The sequence below is a fragment of the Cygnus atratus genome, chromosome Z (assembly GCF_013377495.2).
Source record: "Cygnus atratus isolate AKBS03 ecotype Queensland, Australia chromosome Z, CAtr_DNAZoo_HiC_assembly, whole genome shotgun sequence".
Classification (NCBI taxonomy): Eukaryota; Metazoa; Chordata; class Aves; order Anseriformes; family Anatidae; genus Cygnus; species Cygnus atratus.
The window spans coordinates 1,530,032-1,551,451 of record NC_066396.1 but is presented as its reverse complement, the minus strand read 5'-3'; the positions used below and the strand labels follow the sequence as shown (position 1 = coordinate 1,551,451).

At 41.0% G+C, this 21,420-nt stretch overlaps 1 protein-coding gene across 1 annotated transcript in view; it reads left to right on the top strand.

Moving 5' to 3' along the window:
- Nucleotides 1-21,420, top strand: part of DCC (DCC netrin 1 receptor) — a 280,795-nt gene that overhangs the window by 222,443 nt on the left and 36,932 nt on the right. Inside the window, exons 17-21 of the mRNA XM_050716343.1 lie at nt 2,185-2,423; nt 6,516-6,654; nt 8,875-8,982; nt 11,768-11,962; nt 16,337-16,369. Coding sequence (XP_050572300.1) covers nt 2,185-2,423; nt 6,516-6,654; nt 8,875-8,982; nt 11,768-11,962; nt 16,337-16,369 — 714 coding nt within the window. The remainder of the gene's footprint in view (nt 1-2,184; nt 2,424-6,515; nt 6,655-8,874; nt 8,983-11,767; nt 11,963-16,336; nt 16,370-21,420) is intronic.

Here is a 21,420-nt window from a genome sequence, read left to right as displayed (position 1 = left end):
GCAATTTCCAAATGACAGATGTCCATGCATAAATACTAGCGAATGAAACTTCGGTGGAAACCAGGGGAAGTATTTAGGGACCTATTTTCAGCCACCCGTGGATTACAGACATTTCCCTCCTCCTCAGGTCAGTGATGACATGTTTCAAAAAACAAATTATTTTGATTGAGTGAGTGACCATTTATTTTGCTAAAACCAGCCTCTTTTCATAATCTCCTCTACAACAGCCCTTAAGTTTTCAGTATTGGAAAGAGTGGAGAAAGGAAGTGCGGTATTTGCTAAAATAGGAACTTGGCGCCAGTTACATTAACTTCCATCATTAGTATGAAAAAAACACAACACAGGAACAAAAACTGCTCACCTTACAAAGTTTACAGGCACTTCCTTTGGAAAACTTCATTTCAGAAAAAGAAACTGTTCACTTTCAACCTTAGAGAAACTCAATTCACTGAGACTGGGCAAAAAAAATAATTAAAAAAAAGGTTCAGCTGCCCATTCCTGCCCTCGTGGAACGTGGGCTTGGGGTTTGGATCACTACACAACACCAGATTGTTTTATTTCCTTCAGTGCCTGCTTCTTATGAAGAAGCTTTTGATGAAAGAAGCTACAAAAGAAGCAGGTTGAACTAATGGCTTATCATACATTTTAAACATCCTTGTCTACTCTGTTTTTCCTTCCAAAGGCTGTGGCATCCTGAAGTTGTGAATAATAAATTACAAAATCATAAAACACAAGTGATCAAAGCGTGTCAGGAGCTGGAAATGCACACGGAGCAGACAAACTGTAGCAATTGTCAGGGAGGAAATACTAAGAGTCATTTATACTTTGATTAATTAATTAGCACATTATTTTAGGGAAAAAAAATACAGCCTTTTTTTGTGTGCTGTATTTTACCCACTGCAGTTTGAAATGATAGTTAGAAAGATCACGGCTGTTAAATAATGAATCATACAGTTGAAAAGGATAGACCTGAAGTTGTCCACAGGTGCTTAAACCTGGCACTTGGACAAGGATGGACATGTCTAGGCTGAGGAGCAATGGTCTGTAGCTCCCCTGGGAGCCCCAAAAGGAAGGGCTGTTGCCATTTTTACAGTGGTGACCATTGTTTGCATCGAAGAGCGATGCCATAAGCGCAAGGAATGAGGGTGCTGAGCTGCTGCTGCCTGTCCTCAGTGGCACACAGCAGCTGGGGTGGATAAATGCACCTCTTTCGAAGAAGACTCATACTCACATCTCGTTTCTGAGATGAACGCCTTAAGCATCGGTCCGTGGGGTAAGGCAAGCGGGGAATTCTTCCTTCCTCCTGAAAGAGAGCCAGGTGAAGCCAAGAGCAGGAGCATCATCAGAGCCAAACCGAGGTCTGAACTTTTGGAAATGAAACGAAATGTGCAACAGTCTCTATAATTTAGTCAACCAGAATTTGCCTCTGATACTCCATACCGTACTGTCAGGTTATGCCCAGGATGCTCCCTGTCTTGCTCCTCGAAGGCCAGCCAATTGCAGATACAGGGAAGAAGAAGGCTACTTGAAGATAATCCACATATCCGTACCTGGAAGCACACATTTTTATGCTGGCAGTATTAAACCAACAACGCCAAGATCTTCGCTTCAGCAGTGAAATTATGATGTTCCGTTTTGCCTAACAAACGTTGAACCAATATAGACCACGTTCCCTTCAAGAGCCTAACACAACAAAAGAGCCTAAAAGAGGCAGCCAAGAAAGAAAAGCGTAGGTAACTCCTACGCACATGAGATTAAGTCGTGTCTATAAATCAGGTTTGTAGATGACACTCCACTTTGGAGGTGTTTCCAATAATGTATCGTATACATGATTCAATTTTTTAAGAAAATGTAAATCATTGGGAAAAGAGGCTGCTCATTGTCTTAATCTCATGTGAAGGAAACACAGCGTGCGTGGAAGTACTTCAACAAATGGTGAAAAATTGCTGTTACCGCCGGTTTTGTTATAGTAATGTAACTGAAATGTTGCTGCTGCGTTTTCATTTTGCTTTAATGCTTCTCTTTCTGTTCTTCTCATGTTCCTCCTCCTCATTAATGCCATGCATTTAACCCATCGTGCTGTGTGCCCCTTGGTGGCTTGTTCGTGTTCCGTTTCATTTTTTTTCCGTTTAACTTACGTATCCATTTATTTTGGAATGCTCATTTGGTGATGTATGGACCCAGACCCCATCGATCCATTAGAAGTTGATTTTTATCCTTTGCTTGATGATTTCCCTACGTCAGTCCCAGATATCTCCACCCCCATGCTCCCACCAGTAGGTGTGCAGGCTGTTGCACTGACCCATGACGCGGTGAGGGTCATCTGGGCAGACAACTCTGTCCCGAAGAACCAAAAGACGACGGAGGTTCGCTTCTACACAGTCCGATGGAGAACCAGCTATTCTACAAATGCTAAATACAAGGTGAAGTTTTAGCACGTTATGAATTTACGAACTGTTTCATCCGTTCATATTTTATTTGCAGAGACTTTGAGTTGGCTTTTACAAACTTTCCTCAACCAAGATTCCTCTTTCATTCAAAAGGAGATTTACTTGAGTAACTGCTGCTTGCTAAAAACCTGCGTATTTAGTTGGATGAAAATAGCATATATTAATTCTACATGCTAATTGATGAAAGTTATGATCTTTAATCTTTACCAACCAGGTATAAATTAGTCATAGGTGTGATACCACAGTACAGTAGTGGGAATGGGAAGAAATACCAATTGCGATACCTCCCACCCTGTACGGCAGTTCCACCCATACACCATATTCCCAAACGTCAAAACTGGAGGTTACTTTGCAGGAAAACTTCTCAGTTTGAACGGATACGGCAGCAGCAGAGGTATGCTACTTCCTGTATGAGAATTTATTTTCCAGTCCTAATGAAAACACTACCAAAACAGGTGCAGTTTAGCAAAGAGATACGGAGACGCAGGGAATGGAAAGCAATAAGCACAGACTTTAGGTTGTTCTGTTTGCTTGGTTTTCCTTTCCACACGCTATTGTCAGCTTATATATTGCACCTCATATAACATCCACCTTCCCCATAATAAGTGTGTCCTTCCTCCCATGCCCTACCATAACGGTTGTCCTCTCTTGCCTAGAGGATCATATAGATCCATAGCAAGCTGTTTGCTAGGAATACATTTTTATACTGCAAGTGGATACCCCATTTTTTACAGTTCCATGTCCTAACAAAAGCAACCTCACGTAAGTTGTTTTTATTAGGACTCTAGAACAGGCGATGCTCTGTACGTTTTTGAGGCTCCTCCGATTAGAGCCTGAATTATTTGTCTAAATACAGGCTGGCCCTTCCAAAATCCCAAGGATGGCTCTCTGCATCTTTCAGGTTCAGGTTACGCATCTTATGGACTCTAATCTTGAGATCTTTCTCAGATCATTTTTGGAAAAAATGGGAATGATGATGGAGAAGATCTTACCTTCAACCTCTTTTCTGAGTGTGGCTTTTCACATTCCCCCTTACATCTCCCATAAGAATTTGGCTTGTTGGTATCAGCTGGGTCCACGTGCCACCGTGAGCCCTTGATTTCAGTTGTGCTGCTCCCGATTTGCGCTCCTGTTGGCTGAGGGAAAACTCAGGGCAGCCGTTTTTTTACTGCAGGTACTGGCCAATGTAAAGCTTTTAAATCTTTGCAAGGCTTTTAAATCTTTGCAAGGCAAATCTTTGTAAAGCTTTGCACATCTTTGCAAGTATCTGTTCATGCCGTAGTGTTATGCCTACTGCCATACTTCTGACAACCCCAGATGCTGGCATAACGATGAGACCCATTTATAACTATCATTTTTTATGCTCATGCGGTTGTAACAAGCTCTTTTATAATTAAGGATGCCAAAACGATGCACTGTAGTGATTTGAACAGCATCCCTCAATCCGGCTCCTGTTTAAGGACAGATTTCTGTACCCAGAAATGTGAGGAATAAAGCACGGGGAAGCACAGCAAGTGGGAAACCAGCTCATGGGGGGAAATCAAAGCTCCCCCCAAAAAAACAGCATTATGTTTTGCTCTTCACAGTCATTCATAACATTTCTCTCGTTTCACAACGCATATACTCAGCTGTGGGAAATGATGGGTGCCAAACAAACCTCCGGCCCAGAGTTGTCCAAGTCTTCTGCTAAACCACGGGGGTGGCTGACGAGGAGAGGAGCAAAAGTGAAGTCCCCTTTTTCTGCCTTCCTCTCTCGTTTGGCCAGCCTGAAGACGACACATTCAGGGCCAGGCTGACTCCCTTATTCCAGTTCAATCACCCCCAAGCATAAACAATAAAAAATCTTGCAGAAGGTCTTCTTTCCTGAAATAGCCCCATTTTTCAAGGAAACGAGATGAAGCTTATTATGTTCTTCTTTGAAAACAGTGGGGAAACCTTCCATTTTTTTTCAAAGGGCTTTAGATCAGGCTCACAAAAAGATCCCATTTGCCTATGTGTTGGTATTGAATATGCAATTCTTTTCAAATTTGCCCATTAAAAACTTCCATAGCTTCAAAACTGTATATCAAATCTAATATAAAGAAAGTTTTAGCCTTTTCCATTGAGGTTTATAAATTGAACTTTGCCCTGCCAACTTTACTTTGTACAAACCATCCCAAAAAGGCATAGCATGGAATTACTAAGGTACTTGTTCCAGTTATACTACCTTCATCTCAATATGATATTAACTTTAGGGATGCTTAGGACTACTGAAATGCTAATAGTCCCAAGTGAAATATTCAAAGAAAAACACTCAGCTGGAGACAAATAACTTTCTTTTCTTAGAAAGGACCCAACATGGCTGTGTTCCACTAAAGACTATTTTGTCCAGCAGTGGGTTCAATTCCTACAGTTTTTTTCTGTGTGATTTTTTCCTGGTCGTGTTTGCTGTCAGGGCACTTCCATAGTGATAGTTATCAGAATTAGTTACCCTCAGTGATGCTGAACAGCATTTTATGTCATAAATCGTTTCTTCCAAAATCTTCTCTGGGGGAGGAAATTATTCTTCCCTTTATTGAAATCCAGCTTTTAGTTGAGGAATAATTTTTGTAAACCCTAGCAGCTAGATTTTGCCATCTTTGACAAGTAGCTGAGTATAACTAAGTAGTTTTTGATTTTATTAGTACAGTCTTCGCTTCAGCAGGTCTTATAGAAGGTGATTCTCTGCTGGATTAAGTCCTTACTACGAAGAAGTTGCAAAACTGCTGATTTCCAAGGACTGGGGATTTTAATTGAGTATGAAGATGATAAAATCTGGTATTGCAATTAGTCTTCCTATTAAGTAGCATGCAAAACATCTGTCAGAGCACATGTGCTAAAAAACAGCGTGCCATGCAGGCATACATAGTGCGTTCCTTAATGTCTCTGCAAAGTAAATTTTTCCCACTTTCCCCTTAAATATTACTGCTTTATTCTGCAGTGTGCTGGAAACTCGATGTAGCATTTTTAGTGAAGGTCGATTTATTTTTGAAACATCCGATTTGGTGATTAGCAGCAGAATGCCATTGCTGATGTCTGCTGGCAAGATACCTGCTACTCAGATGTGAACAGCAAGGTGGTTTTCTGATGCAAAGGCGTTCCTAGGTTGTCTTAATCAGTAAACTTGAGGTCCATAGGTGTATAAACATGTAAAAGCACGCACCTGGAACTCACTGTACTGTAAATTGTTGACGCTCGAGGACTGCACACCAGGCTCTGGAGCTTGAAAAACGCAGGAATTGATTTTCTTCAGTTGCCACCGTATGTCCTATAATATTCTCCTCACTCGTCTCCGTTGATACCAGTGCAGTTTGGCTCAAATTGGTCCTTACTATGTGCTGAGGGAAAAAGCTAAATTGACCAAATATAAATGAACAATTTAATATTCACATCGACATCAATGTTTAGTTGTTCAGAACATATCACAGTGAGGCAGATCAGTAATGTCTTTCAAACATAACCTAATGCATAAAAATACTATATTTAACCAAACAAAAGTGTGTTTTATGAATATAAAAATAAATCTTTATGCAAGGGTCCTCTTGATATTATAAATATGTGTTCCCCACAGTACCCGGGAAGCTTAGTCAGGTCCATTCTAGTGGTAAAAATGCTTTCTGAGCCTCCACTACAAATCAGTAGATATTAAAAACTTTTTTTCTTCTTTCTTTTTTTGGAAGGAACACATCAAAGAGGCTGGAAATGAATGTTTAAGTCGTGGAAATGTTCCTCTTTTTTCCTCATATGGGCATAGATGAAGGACACAGTGTTAGCTTTCAATTTGCATTTGAAAAAAAAATGCATTGCAAATTGCTTTGTCTGGGAAAAGGAAAAGAGAAAGCATCACAATAATTTATTTAACTGCTTAAATTATAGGCAGAAAGTTTAGTATCATATTTACGGTCCTAAAAATACTCCCATTAATGTATGAAGTAGCAACAGAGCTACTGTTTTGCTTGGAGAAAAGAATCCATTGTGATTGTGTTTTGCTTAGCTACCAGCCACAAGAGTTGCTTTAAAGACATCCTTTGCTCCATCTCTTTGCAGTCAGCAGATACAACAGCCCTGAGTCACACTGTCATCGGCCTGAAGCCTAACACCATGTACGAGTTCTCTGTCATGGTCACCAAAGGGCGGCGGTCCAGCACCTGGAGCATGACTGCCCACGCCACCACCTATGAAGCAGGTATGGCAGGAGCTGCTGAAAGGGGTTTCAGTTTTTTCCTTTCATTCACATGCTCTCAGAAGCCCTGTTCAAGTTCCGTATATGAACAAAATTCACTGCATTTGTTCACTTTTTTTCCTGGGTAGCAAAGCAGAGCAGTCGTTCCACTGAGCTCTGGGTGACTCGGTGTCATTGCAAGAAGTTCAGATGATAGTACGTGTGTCTAATATTTTGCCCCACAATATAATGATTATCTATGACTTTTATGATATAAAATAGTTTCCACTTTTCAAAGAAGCCTAAGATGAGGTGAGAACAAGTTAAGTACTCTGTTATTATTAGATAATAATTTTGCCACTTTAACATTTTAATTTAGGAAGTTCTTTGTGTCTTTGTCTCAAGTTTATGAGTTCCCACCTTGTCCTTTTAATAAAAAGGGCTCAAAGACTGCTTCTGTCTAACACAGGACCTTCTTGATTCAAGATCTAAATGACTGTGTTATAACTAAGCAGCCACAGGTCTGTTCAGAATGCAATTTTTTCCTTAGGTTGAGTAGTGATCTTGAACACACTCTAGGTACCAATATAAATCAGCTTCTACCAGCAGACACCAAATGAAGTCTGCTGGTAAATATTGATCTGGCTTTTGGTTTTTGGTTTTTGTTGTTGGTTTTTAGTGTTTTTTTTTAATGAAAACCACAGTACACGCCAGTTAATTAACAAAGGGAAAATAAGAGGGAATATATGTGTCCTTAGATTTTCCCATGTGATTGCAATGCAATTATCTGAGCTTGATGGAGCAACTCTGTTAATTAAGGGCATCCTGCACTGCTGATCTTTATTGCCTATTTTTTACCCATTCCGCATGTTGAATTTCCCGTAATGATATTAAAGAATGTACATATCAGCATCGATACAGAATTCACTAGAGATTACTACCACAGGCTATAGAGAGTTGTTATGCCCATAATTCAAAAGCAGCTCTCAGAGCCAAGTTCCATCCCCAGATCTGCCTACACAAGTCTTGCTGATGCGAGGGGTGTTAATGAGTGCTAAGGGAAACATCTAAAGCTTTGATTTTTCTCATGATATCTTATGTTCACAATCTGCTGAAAGCAGAGCTCAGCTTCAGCCACTCAAAGGGACTCATGTGGCGATAACCAGAGTGGAAAACCTGTGTTACAGGAGGAAGCTTTAAGAACAAGCTTTACTAGTTTAACCTCCTAAATGACAAAAAGCCTAAAAAGGGAAAGAATTAGTTTATGAAAACATGTCAAGGAGGTTAATATCAGAGAAAGGAAAACAGTATTTAAGAGAAAGATGTCGTTTCCACACAACTTGATGGATGCGTTTAGGGAGAAATAGAATCATTTATATGAAGTTGGAGAATATTGCAGAACAGACATAGCAAAAGTAAAGAGAAGGAAAATTTTACTTTAAAAATCAAGTAAGTTTACAGAAAAGGTGGTCTCTTGCAGTACCCTGGCATAGTAAGGCGGTCCGGGATGTTTCTTCTAGTCCACTGTTTTTAAATTGCAGACCCTGTGTCCCTGTCTGTGAGCCACATACCCTTTAAATGCAACCCAACCCTCTTAGAACATAATAGTATTAACAATAGTACTCGTAATGTTAACAATAAATAATATTAGTAATAATAATAATGGTTAAAATAATAATGCAGTCTTCTTCAGTGATGAGGGAGCTTGTGTCGTGCTGGGCATTGCATCAGTTTAAGAGACTTCTTTAAGATCTGTGATCTAGATGTGTGGCTTGCCTACTTCAGGGTGAGAAAGACTCTTCCAGCAAACAACAGGTGATCAGTCACCTGCTTAATAATTTATCAATGACAACAAAAACTTTTTTCCAGTGTATGTATTTCTTGGTTGCTTTTGGATCCCGTTTTTGAAAAATTCAACCAATGCAGATGCTTTGAGACCATCTGCTAAGTGTTCATTCAAAAAAGTTGCTAAGTGGCCATACGATTAGGACACAGGCAATGTGATGCTCACACTGTGCTCTCCATGCTGTTCCCTTATCTATACACCCAAAGTCATCAGCAGCCTGCATCAGATCCAAGTAAATGAACAACGAGCTCCGTGCTAACGTGATGCTCCTCTCTCTCAACTATTTTTCAATAATTGTCTGTTTTTCATTTCTCCTTCGTAGTCTAAAAAGAAGTAAAGAGAATAGAGTTTTCAATTATTTTCATTTCATTGATTTCAATTATTTTCATTCTTTTCAGCTCCAACCTCTGCACCCAAGGACTTGACAGTCATTACACGGGAAGGGAAGCCCCGAGCCGTCATTGTCAGCTGGCAGCCACCATTAGAAGCCAATGGGAAAATTACCGGTAACATTTGCATTATCCTCTACTCTCCTTCTTATTTTACTGTTCCGATTGTATCACAGAATTGTTTTTAGTGGAAACGTGTTTTTTTCCCAGAACGCTATGCGATCTGATGTTATTTTCTCTTACTTTTATCAGCAAACTTGGTCTAGGAGTCAAGGCAATGTTAGAGACACTGCAAGATCGCTTGCAGGATGTAAATATTCATTTAAATGCTAAGAACAGTGATTTAAGTTAAAAATGCAGCACTCTCAGCAAAGGTTTTGTGGTGCATGCTGCTCAATGATAATTAGAAATGACTAATAATAAGTACTTTGTTTGGCAATAATGCAATACGTAATATACCTAATGATAGGTTGCTTGTTGCAGCACACAATGGGAGAATTTATTGGTAGATATTTAACTTTACAATAACAATTTAAGGCAATGATGATCAGGAAAAAAATTACTTAATATTGACTGACAAGAACTGAACTTAATGGATGCTTCACAATGACAGATTTTATTTTCCAAAATGTTGCATATAACCTTAGTGCCTAATTAAGACATCCATTAGGAGCCTTTAACGTTAATTTAGGGTGAAAAATACAGTAGAGTTCTATCTGAGATTTTGCATTTAAATGATCACTTTAGGCTGTTAATAGACATCTCAGAGGCATATAATTATTAGGAGAAATATTGTTCAACTACAAAAATGTGCACATCATGGTCTCATTACCACAAACAATCGGCTTAGACCAGTTCTAGAACGTATTTTCACGTGGAAGAAAGTGTGCATTACTACCAATGATCCCAGCTACACACTACTGAGGCATTGAAAAATATAAATGTAAGAGCAAGAAGGCTTCAGCATGATGCTCTGTGTGAGCAATTAGATGTGAGGAGCACTGGGTCAGATTTTCAACAGTTGTAACTCAGCAGGGCTTCCCTGGCATCAGAGGAGAGTGAGTTACGCCAGGGAAGTATCCCAATTTATATTACCAATAAAATAAGGATATATTTCTCTTTGGACGTTGCCAAGCAATAAGGATTCTCAGGTTAGACTTGCATAGCTGTGTATAACTTCAGCCTCCATATTATTATTATCTTATAGTTTCAGCCTCCAGTATCAGAACTTTATTGGCTGCGACTGTGTCTGAAAGGAGGATGTTTTGAGGAAATGGCTCTGTTTACATTAACCCAGTGTAGTCCTGAGAGAGAATAACTGATGGTTCTGCTGGACAGCACACGAAAATGAGTGCTAACGGTCCTGAATCCCCACTGGCTAAAAGACAAAAAAATAAATAAATAAAAAGCTTTCCTGACTTTTAAATTGTGAAATGACTTGGTGGTAGCAACTTTAATGGAGTTTTTCCATCAAAAGCAGCATTCAAACCTGAGAATAGATGGGGTCCCTTGACATCCAAGCAGAAGCTTCTTTCTTGTAGTGTTTGGTTGAAGAACGACTCTCATAAGATTTTTTACAGCATATGTGGCCAAATGTTTCTTAGACTTACCAAGCAGAGGAAACAACTCCTTGCAGAGAGTAGAAATGTCTAACAACCATATCTTCATCCCTAGAAATGTTTGAGCAGTATTATTGTGTTAATTTGAGAAACTTGGTTATTATATCTTGGTATGTATTAAACCAAATGCCATGATCAGTGAAACTGCTTTGTAACAAACTACAAGTCTATAAATAATATCCCATGATGTAAACAAGCAAAGAAAAAAAGAAAAAAAAATACGCAAAAGATTATCATTTCCATCCTAGTACCATTTGTCCCTGACCAGCATAACCATTCCTGTGGAATGAGCGCTTTGAAAAGCATCTTTGTTTCAGAAAAAAAATCAATAAATAAAATAGAGGAATAGTGATGATAAACTTTACACCGATTTTTTAGTACTTTTGCATCCAAGCACCAAAATGAAGTCCAGAAGATTCACCTGGGCTCTCTGCACTCCAGAAGCTCACTCCTGTGGTGCTGGCACGTAAGACCAAACTCAGATCGTACCTCTTTGCATGCTACTAGAGTGCCACAGACAAAGGAGGGGGAAAAACAGGAAAAAGAAACAAAGATATTTTCAAGGATAGGCAGAGCCTGGTGTTGCAGGTCACCCGGCCGAGGCTGGGTTATCACATAGGACATGCTTTACCTCTCAGCCTTATTTACAGGTTCTTTTTTCTCTCCAAAATTTCATTTGCCAAGGAGGTTCTTCCTACAAACTTTCATTGTTTCCTAACACTGCTGTTTCTACTCCCTAAATCCTAAAACTTTTAAGTTTTATTCAGTCGTAAGTAGTAATTGCAATGCCCCAGTTACCCGAATTCTGAGTTTGAGTTCTTCATTCTTTTCCCAAAAATACTTCCCATAGATTTGCCAAGAAATATTACATGGCTTCCCATGAGCACCCAGTGTTTGATGTGCATCATTAAAGCCATTTTATTTTATTTCAGCACTGAAACCCTAAAGACTTACATTGTATGGTTTATGGCATTTATCAGACTGAATGGTGCACCTGAATTTGAGAAATGTACTCATAACAGAGCAGTTTAGTGTGTGCTACCTATTTTTATATTTGTTAAACCTGTATCTCTTGCAGTGAGTACTGTAATTGTTGTTTTGGAATAAAAATAGACAAATAGGAATTAATTGTCATAGCCTTCTTTGAAGCTATTTTGATCAGACACCTACCGTTGCTGCTTTTAAAAAGAAAATAATAGTTTTTAATCAATCTAAATTTTATACGTATGTTGCGTAGGAAGCACGTTGCTTGAAGCACTAACCACGAGACCGTGTTTTTTCAGCTTACATCCTCTTCTATACTCTGGACAAGAACGCTCCCATTGACGACTGGATTATGGAGTCCATCAGCGGTGACCGGCTCACCCACCAGATCATGGATCTCAGCCTGGACACCGTCTACTACTTCCGAATCCAAGCCCGCAACGCCAAGGGAGTGGGGCCTCTCTCTGATCCTGTTTTCTTCCGGACGCTGAAAGGTTTGGATCTATGTCATCCCGATATTAATGCTGGCTCCAGTTTTCTTATGGCTCCGTGGGAGCTTTGCAATTAATTCCATGGCAGCCAGAAGAAATCCTACTCCTTGAAACTATTATTGAGAGATGAAAGCAAAATATTACGTATGGTAGTTGACAAGAGTAAACCACATAATGAGTCAGTAACTGTAGTTTTAAATTCAATCAGCTTGGGGAGAGCACTCTGACACCACCTAACTTCCTGCCATCAATGGTAAAGCTAATTGGATGTGCCTGGATTTCTCCAGGGACGTACCTTTTCTTTTGGGATCCTCAGGTGACTGTAGGAGCTGGCAATGACTCACTCGTAACAACAGAGCAGGCACACACAATTATAATTAAAAAATCTCGGCGAACTGAGATGCAATCTGACTTTGCATGGGGAAAATTGTTCCAGATATTTTTCAGTACCTGCTATTAACGGCAGACAAATTACAGCCGGATCTCTCCCCATTAGTGACCGGCAAGATAAAGCAGGCAAACCAGGGGCACCCATTTTTTTGGCTGGTGCATGTTTTAACCAGGCCACTGGTTTATGAGAGCAAAGGACTCGTACCCAGCTCAATTTCCAATTAGCACAGTGAGATATTCCTCTTCTGTCCTCCCTGCTGCCTAGCTGTGAAGGCCTGACATCATCTACCCAGAAATGATTCGATATGAAGGTGTAAGCAATATTGCTGTGAGGGGGAAGCAGGATGTTTGCAGCAGCTCTGCTCCTTCTATTTTAACTGTCACTCACTGATTTGCACAAAGGTATGAAATTACTTCTGAAAAGAGGTATAATTAATGAAAAAGTCGAATGACATAAACAGCAAACCTGTTCCAGGAAAGAAGCGTGGCATATGGGAGAGCACTTCAGTGCTCTGTCTGCTGGAGGAAATCCAGGGGTTTGTACATAAAAATAACATCTTGGCAGAAAGGAATTGAAAGTGGATTTAGGCTGGACCTGCAAAGTCAGGGTCAGAGGGGAATTCAGAATGAAAGCTGTGTACAAAAGCCTGGGAATTAGCATTCACGTTCAAGCCTCTTTTTAATCGGTTATAAGTGACTTAATTTAACGTGGGCTGTATAAAAGCCAAGTGAAATGACCGAACAAAAGGAGTGACGTGCAATCCCTCCATCGCTCCTTTTATTTTTATTTTTTTGTTGGGCAAGAGCTCATATTCGAGTTCATCTTTCAGCAAACCCTTTATGTGAATAGCAAAGTGCCCTTTCCTGCCGCCTCTGACAGAAGGAGGGGAACCTCCATGTCCAGCGAGTGCCTGGCACTTCCCGTTAAGGAGGGATTTCGATGAATGAGGCAGTGTCCTCAGCAGCCCTGGCAGAGAGCTTGCCCTTTCTGCTTTGCTGCTATCAGTGTCTAAAAAGCGTGCTACCAACCATTCAGGCTGGGAGTGAAAAGGCTCATACAACAGTTTTCATGAATTAGCGCAAGTCAGAAAAAAAAAAAAAAGAAAAATTGTACCAATTTGTTCGGAGCTTATCGCAGCCAGCCCAGGTTTGCAGGACTTGCTTGTCCAAGTCGTGTTTCCCTTTGAATGAATTACGGGTAAGATCGTGATTATTCATTCCCCACTACCATGAAATGGGAAGAGATAGCATTTTGTGGGTGCTTCATCTCCATCAAGCGGATGGTGCCAACTTAATTTCATGCTCACAATTTGTGCCAAGCAGAAGGCTGTTAGACTGAGTTGAGGCATCAAAATATAATAACCACAGACTAATGAGATATCAAAAGATATAGAGACTCGGATATCTAAGGAAACTGAAAGATTAATGTACTAGATACCCCCTACTTTGTAATGTTTACACAAAGTACCATAAAACTCATTTGGGAAATGAATTCTGGATCAGACAGCATCAACAGATACCAAAAAGATGAATTTATACATTTGTTACATCTTGTAATTGCCTACAAGGACTATGGCTAATACCCTGCCATGAATATTTAATGGTAACCACCCTAAAAATGTCATGTTCAATAATATTCAACTGTTTTTTTGACAAATATATCTCTGCACTTGAGGTGAAAAGACTTTCTGAAGTCTTGAGTGCGTTCTGAATTATGCAAAAATGTTGGTTTCCTGCCCTTAATGATTATTAACAGAAGAGGTGTAGGCACCATATGGTAATGTATGCTCTGATGACAAATATATGTCCTGATCATGGAAAGTTTTAAGCCATGAAGAACGAAAAAAAGCATCAAAGATCCACTAAGTCACCTACTGTCTGATTTTGTATATTATAACCCATAAAGTTCCTCCAAGGAAACCAAGCCATTACTTGAGTTATAATTGCCATGTAAGTATTTGTAGTGACTCTCCTTTACTAATGAAAATGTAGTGGTCTGTGAGAAATAGGCATGTTTAGTAGTAAATAACGCTCCCATGGAGCAGTGAGTTTATGTTCTTCCACCTCAGCTCCACTGATGATAATATACAGGCAAATGGCAAATCCTTAGCTTATGTAAATTGTCGTTACACCGTGAACTTCAATCAATCTGTGACAGTTTACACCACGCGAGGATCTGCTTTTTTATGCTCTGGCTGGGTAAATTTATCACTGCATGCATGACGAGTCTGATGCAAACATTATAAGGAGCCTGGAAGATGGATAAAATGTGATTAAACATCCCACATCTTTCTTACTAGATGACTTGGCCCCAAACTTGAAGTCATTACTAGTATTTTTCTTACTCCTTACCGAGAAAATATCTGGGTAATTTCAGTAAATATTACACACACATACACACGTGTATGGATCTGTGGCAGAGAACAGAGACTGTCTCAATGTTATATTATTTGATGGTGTATAAATGAATCATTTTCAGAAATTCACTAAGTAGAAATAAGTAAATACAACCCGAAATTTCTTTGCAACTGCCCAATGAAATGTGATAGCTGCAGGGTGAATGAATGAACCCGTGACAGGCAGAGAGGAGGGAGGATTTCTTTAGTCTTTCAACTAATTTGTCAGTGATGGTTCTCATCTGTTGCAGAAACAAGGAAATCTTAGAGCCGCACTTGCTGAATGTACGTGTGCTTTCTTCTGCTGAGCTGCACCTCTTCTGTGTTTCGGCCAGCATTTACAAACAGGCTGAGCTCCTTTAATTAAAGAGAATGAAACAGCATTCTGCTTATCGGAATCACACGCAGCGTTGCTCCGGTCCATGTACACTGGCCAAGTTGCCCGTTAACGCACCGGTGGCTTCAAGGCTAAATAAAAACCTCGGTCGGATGTGGTTATAAAGGATGAACGGAAAGGGGGAGAGAGGGAGAAGGAGGTCACAGCCTGAGCTTCACACTCTCAAATGTTCCCTTCATGCTATGATCGGGAAGGAAAATTTGATTCATGGGCCTTCTGCAAGGCACCAGGTTAAGCCCTGCCGCTGTACCATTTGTGCCGGAGCCCCAAAACCTCAGGGGCTGCCCGTGGGCCTGTGGGGCAGCATTCCCAGCCCTGCAGTGCCCTCTAACGGGTTTGGGGGTCATTGAAGGAGCTCTTCCCCCTTCCACAGGCATGGAGAATATAGATGTGGCCGTCTGGAGGACAGGTTGGATGTAAGCTGCTGCTAGTTCAGCACCTTCACTGTTCCCTAGCACAGCGCCACGATCTAGCAGAGGTTTCGTAGAGATTTTTAGCAGTGAGGGGTTCAGCATGCCCTGCACCTGCAGGTGGTCATGATCAAACTTCCAGAGTCATGCGCCAAATCACATTTTTTTCCCCCAATTTCCTGCATTTGATATTCTTGCATATTCATTAAGCAGAGGACCGGTTAATGCTCTATGATGATAGCTCTTTATGTATCCAAGAGAAGTTGAAAAAGGAAGGCTTTTAATGTATCTATTGAAATTTGAAGTCTTGTCGAGTACACTTCAGATCACGCTATCTTTTATGGTTATTATGCAAAAACATGTAAATACTTCTAAAGTCTTTTGTAAAAAGCTGAAACAATGATAATATGCGTCAAGCTGAGCGTTCAGCTTGCAGGTGATTTGACCGTAATTATTCAAAGAACCGGAGTTTCTCTTCTCTGCCTCTCTCTCTCTTTCCCTTCTTGCTTAATTAAACTTCCCAGATCATAGTGGCATATCAAAGAATGAGAGAGCGAAAAAACACCGTGGGCAACTTTTCACCTTTGGAAAAACTTTGTGCAAATATTTGTCGGAAAGCACGGTACGACCTGTGTTTGTCCTCTTTAGCTCTTCAGGGGCTCTTTGAGAAAAGGGAAGGCTAAAAAACCTCCTTCCCCCCTGCGCTGCCTGCCTGGGGATGCTTTGCTCTGGGGCTTCCCTTCGCCCGCGGCCCGGTTCTAATGACGTTGTCTCTTTCTTGCAGTTGAGCACCCCGACAAAATGGCCAATGACCAAGGTACGGTGCCCTCAATCTGTCGCCTTCATTCCCGGCATCCCCGCCGCGCCGCCGCCTTTCACCTGGGCTGCACACCTGATGAGGCAGGCGCCGGCGTGCTAATTAATCTTGTTAATGAAGTTCTGCTCGGCTGAGGCTGCTGCTTTGATGGGGAAGATGTAAATTTTCGGGAGAGGAAATTGTTTTGTCTCTTTTCTGAAGGACCAATTAAAACGTCAAGCTGCTTTGTATAAAATAAATTTTTAGTCTCTCTGCTGCACTTCTGAATAATTCACGTTAAATATAATTAAGCTCAGCGTAATTCCCCGGCTCTTCTTGCACCCTTTCGTGGGTTATAGATTAAAGTTCAGAAGCCTCACGGTGAGGAATCATAAATCATCTTTTCCTTCAAAACAGCAGCTCTCGTTTAATAATAGCAAAGTTTAGTCAACTTTTCAAGGCATTATCATTATGTTTTCCAAATATGGATATGTCTGATTAGTCACAGCTCCTCTGCTCCTATCTCCTTTTCAGTACTTGAAAAGTGTGTTGCTAGGATATTTTTCATTTTTTTTTACTCCAGACCTATTTATTCTCAAGTATTTATTTCAATTATACCTGGAACATCATATATTTCTGTGACATCTGCCCAAGGAAACGGTCGCGGAGACTTTGGGAGAACTCAGAGGTGATGCTGGGAGGTGTGTGTGGTTTGGACTCTCACTTTACACTTGTGTCAAAGGCAAAGTGAGAGGTCAGCCTCAAATCCCTGGCTTTACTTACCAGCTGCCATCATACCCTGATTTAGTGAATTGAGTTAACTTGCAACGTGGAAATTCCTGCTGGAAACGAGAGCATTATTTAGGGCTTCAACCTGGAACACCCATGAGAGTTACCCTATTTCTTCACGAGGGTTTCACCGTGTACCAGGTACCACCTGCAGTACACCAAGGCAGCACATCCCCACAGGTGAGACCCACTCTCAGCCAGTTTGGGAAATTCAGTGTCTAATTTCAGCACATAATCTTCTCCATAAAGGCAGAAAGAAGTATCTAAATTATAAAATTAAAAGCTGGTTTTGCTTGGTATGATTTATTGCACCACAGCACACACAAATTGAAAATGTCAGGTTTGAATAGATAAAAACTGCTTTTAAAAGGTAAATGTGTTAGGTTGCAAAGAAGCCTGAAAGTAAATTATCAATATATTTTTCTCGAATTTGCATTTAAAATGTATTCAGGCAGGTTCAGAAAATGTAGGAGAGGCTTCAACACAAAGTATCACCTGGTAAAGCAGGATTGAAAGAGTGTCAAGTTCATTTTTTTAAAAAAGTGGGGGAAAAAAGGAAGGCTAGGTGGAAAATAGAGTTTGTTGTGTTTGTTTTAGTTCTTCCCTCTTTCATCATATCTGTACTTCTGCGTGAGTGCTATTTAATGACCTTGTGGCACAACACATGGAGCATCTCCCATCGCAGCTGGTTGCGATTTGGAGAGGCAAAGCCTCAAAAAAGAGCCTCTGGCAGGCAGCCTCTGAGCTCCTGGCTCTGCCCTTACTGTCACAGCACCGTAGCTTTTTGAAGCTATTGTAGCGCAACCACTCTTATATACATCTTCCATTATTTCTCTAAACTTGCCCCAAATCTTGTGCCCGTGAAACCGGTGTCAGTAAAAGCAGTGCCTTGCTCCTGACTTTCTGCTCGCTTCATTCCCTGTAATGCTGCAGAGAAGTCGGAGGTTTTCGGATGCTCAGTGTTCTACTTGTGGGTAGAAAAAATACAGAAAATGTGGCAAAGCATTTTTCTGTTCCATAGGAGTGTGATCTTACCTCCACCACGGGGATTAACAAAATCAGATTCTCTGCAGAGACACCTGCCTGTCCCTTCTTGTGCTGTGGTGTAATTAATGGGGAGAAGTGAATAAGCATGGCAGGTTAACTCTGCATATGGCAAGTGAGCACATATTCCTTGAATGACTGCAGAGAAAGAGTTCTGGGCCATTTTCCTTTTGTGCATCCTGCTCCTCTGGGGAAGCTGTGACCCTTGCGAGGGTTTCAGAGCCTGCAGAAGGGTGCAGCCTGCAGAAGCTCCAGTTCATTGCTTTAAACATTTGGGGGGAGCTCTTCCTCTCCCAGCCAGCTGCTCACAGTCTCAGCATGTATCATGCTTAAAATATAACTATGATTTGTTATTCACTTGAAAATAATAAATTACATAGTGTCACGGTGGTTAGATAAAGTAATGTTAAGACCTATTTCTGCATTTTTTAAAAATCATTTTGAGATACAAAATGATACACAGCGTTCAGCGTGTAGGGTGGTTACTAAATGCGTGCTGGATAGCTCGTGGTCGATTACAATAGCAAAATAGCTGTTATTGTGCTGCTTATAGATATTGCTCATATAGATACCTATAGATATGAAAGCTGCAATGGCTTTCGATAATTGGGAAAGCAGTAGGATTAGCAGGGAGCGAAATTCAGATGATAGAAACTGCACCCTGGGTGCTCGACCCCATCCATCTCCGGTCACCTTGCCCTCTCCCTGCAGCAAAGCTGCCTCCTGGCCACGTAAGTTACCAAAATGAAACCTTCTTGCTGGGTCTTTAGCTGACAGCAAGCATGCACAACATGAGGTAAACATGGTCAGTCCCTCTTGGTACTACCTGTACATAAATACTGCCTTTTGTCTGGGTAGGGGAAATAAACCGCATTTTAGTTCTTTAAGGCTGTAGTATATAAGAAGAAATTCTCAGCCTTTTGTGGTTTGTTTCCTAGGCTCGTTGATGTCTAAATTCAGTTTCCACTTTTACGTGACATCTGTGAGAATTCTAATAAGAGAAAGTCTGAGGTCCTCACTCGATCTGCAGGCAACTCTATCAAAGACAAGTCACCGGGGCCAGGTCTCACTGTAACCGTACTGCGAGCAGCGAGATAAAGTCAAATTTCCTAAAAGCTCATTTGCCTCAGAAATAATCAAAGCTAATTCTTTAATCATCCAGGGTCTGAAGCAACGCTCACTGAAGTCAGTGATAGCCTTTTAAATTGCTCCGTGCTTTGGACAAGGCCCTTGGGGGCTGTCTCTGCCACAAATGCAATTCTTATTGAGTGACACGAATTAACTCTGGTAGGTCATCCATCTCCAACGCCGGCACGTGGCTGTGAAGCTCAGGAAGCAAAAGGCACTTCTGAGGAAGCAAAGCAGAGTTGGAGGCTGCGGGGCACGTGAGGGGCTTTGGGCAAAGACCCCGGGGTTTCAGGGCACGAGGCAGTGCAGCCTCGAGGGGCCTGCGTGAGGTAAAGGAGATGGGGCGGAGAGCACAATCTGAGGAGAACTTCAACAGTTTTTGGCCATCGTAAAGGCAGCAGAAGTCGTAATATGAAAATAAGCATGAAATTACAGTTTCAGATGCTCAAGAGAGAATTTTTGTCACAAATGTCATGTATGTAGGAGAAGGCCAGCTGCTTTCTTAGGAGCTGTTGTTGAGGCTTCCTGAAGTCTAAAAAACTCTGTTTATGATTTTGATCTGGAATTTAGAGGCAAACTGAAGAGAAGCAGTGAAGAAGAGATTAATTCACTCTGTTTTATCTTGCCCCAGTTTTCATTTGATAAACCAATATTAAATTTAGTCCATAGTTTGTCAGTATAGGACTTGTAAACAGTAATGTGTGGCCATCGGAATTAGATCTGTGAAAGAGCAAAAAGCTGATCTCTGCCTTTGGACTACAGCCGTTTTAGAGCATCCCCTGGAAATTTTGATAAAAGGAAACATACCCAATTTTGAACAAATATTTTTCATTATCTTAGGAAATTTCAGTACATTTTGATGGTTCTATTGGTATCCAAAAAACTATTTTCCATGAAATGGACCATTATAAACTATACAGATAAATTGTGTATGGAATGGAAGGTATGTATAGAATAAGTTTTTTTATATGTGACATTCCTCTTTATAGACCATAAACTGGAGATTTAAGATTGAACTTCAGCATTTACTGACATGGTGAGGCCTGCGGGAGGTCTCCTGCTCTCCATGCCCGGAGCAGGGCCCATGGCCATACCTAGCTCCACAAAAAGTCCACAGAGAAGATCGTGCAAGGCAGTTGTGTTTCCAAATCCCAAGGAAATCCACAAATCTACATCTGTGCTTCCAAATCCCAAGGAAAATGGTGGCCTGCATTGTCCTGCACCAGGCCTGGAGGCCCATTGCAGGGTTCCCAGGTGGTGCTGGGTCTTCAGGGGATTTTGCCTCTCCCGAAGAGGGACCGAAGGCCATCTACATGGTGGCACACCTGCAGTTTTACACCTCGGTGCTCTTCATCTCATGAATAAACAGCACACTAATTGTTTCAGCTCTCAGAGCAAGGCAGTTTGAAGTGCAGCCCAGTCAGGCATGGAATTTGTCTGTCTGCACTTCAATCTTTACCGTGCTGCACTTAGGCAGGCGTGTTGCTCTTCACCTGCTCAAAACCTTCCTGTGCTCGGTAGTGGTGGGCTGGAAACTGTAACGTGCATTTTTCATGTGTCTTCCTGTGTGAAAACAGCTGCCAGTACATCTATAGCCTGATACCAGCCCCAAAAAAGCCACGTTGTCTCATGCAGTGACAGCAGAAGGTGTTCAGTTTGCCTCTTTATTTCCTTTGACAGTCTCGGGCTTTCGGTTCTGAAGCTATTTTGCAAACTCTAGGAGTAGCATCAGTGAAAGGATGAGCTATTCAGATCTTTTTCAAAGAGCTGCTTCCTAAACAAATAATGCAGTAGTCTGTAATGCTCTTTGCTAGTAGGAGAAGCAATAAAAAGTATCCCATTTATCAGAAGAACCTCTTCTGAGGAAAGAAGAAAAAACTCAAAAACTTTCTTAAGGTCAAAAACATGGAAAGCATCTGCAAGGAGGGATCTCAGAAGACACGCTTGAAATTATAAGAAGGGTTATTCCTGCATAATGGTTGCGTTTCCTGCTATGCTGAGATGTCACTGAGACAGCTACCTCAGGAGGCACCTTGAAAAAGCAGAACTAGAAAGTCAAGAGGAAATGTGGTATCTGTTCATCTAATCGTGCATTTCTGCCCAAACCCCAG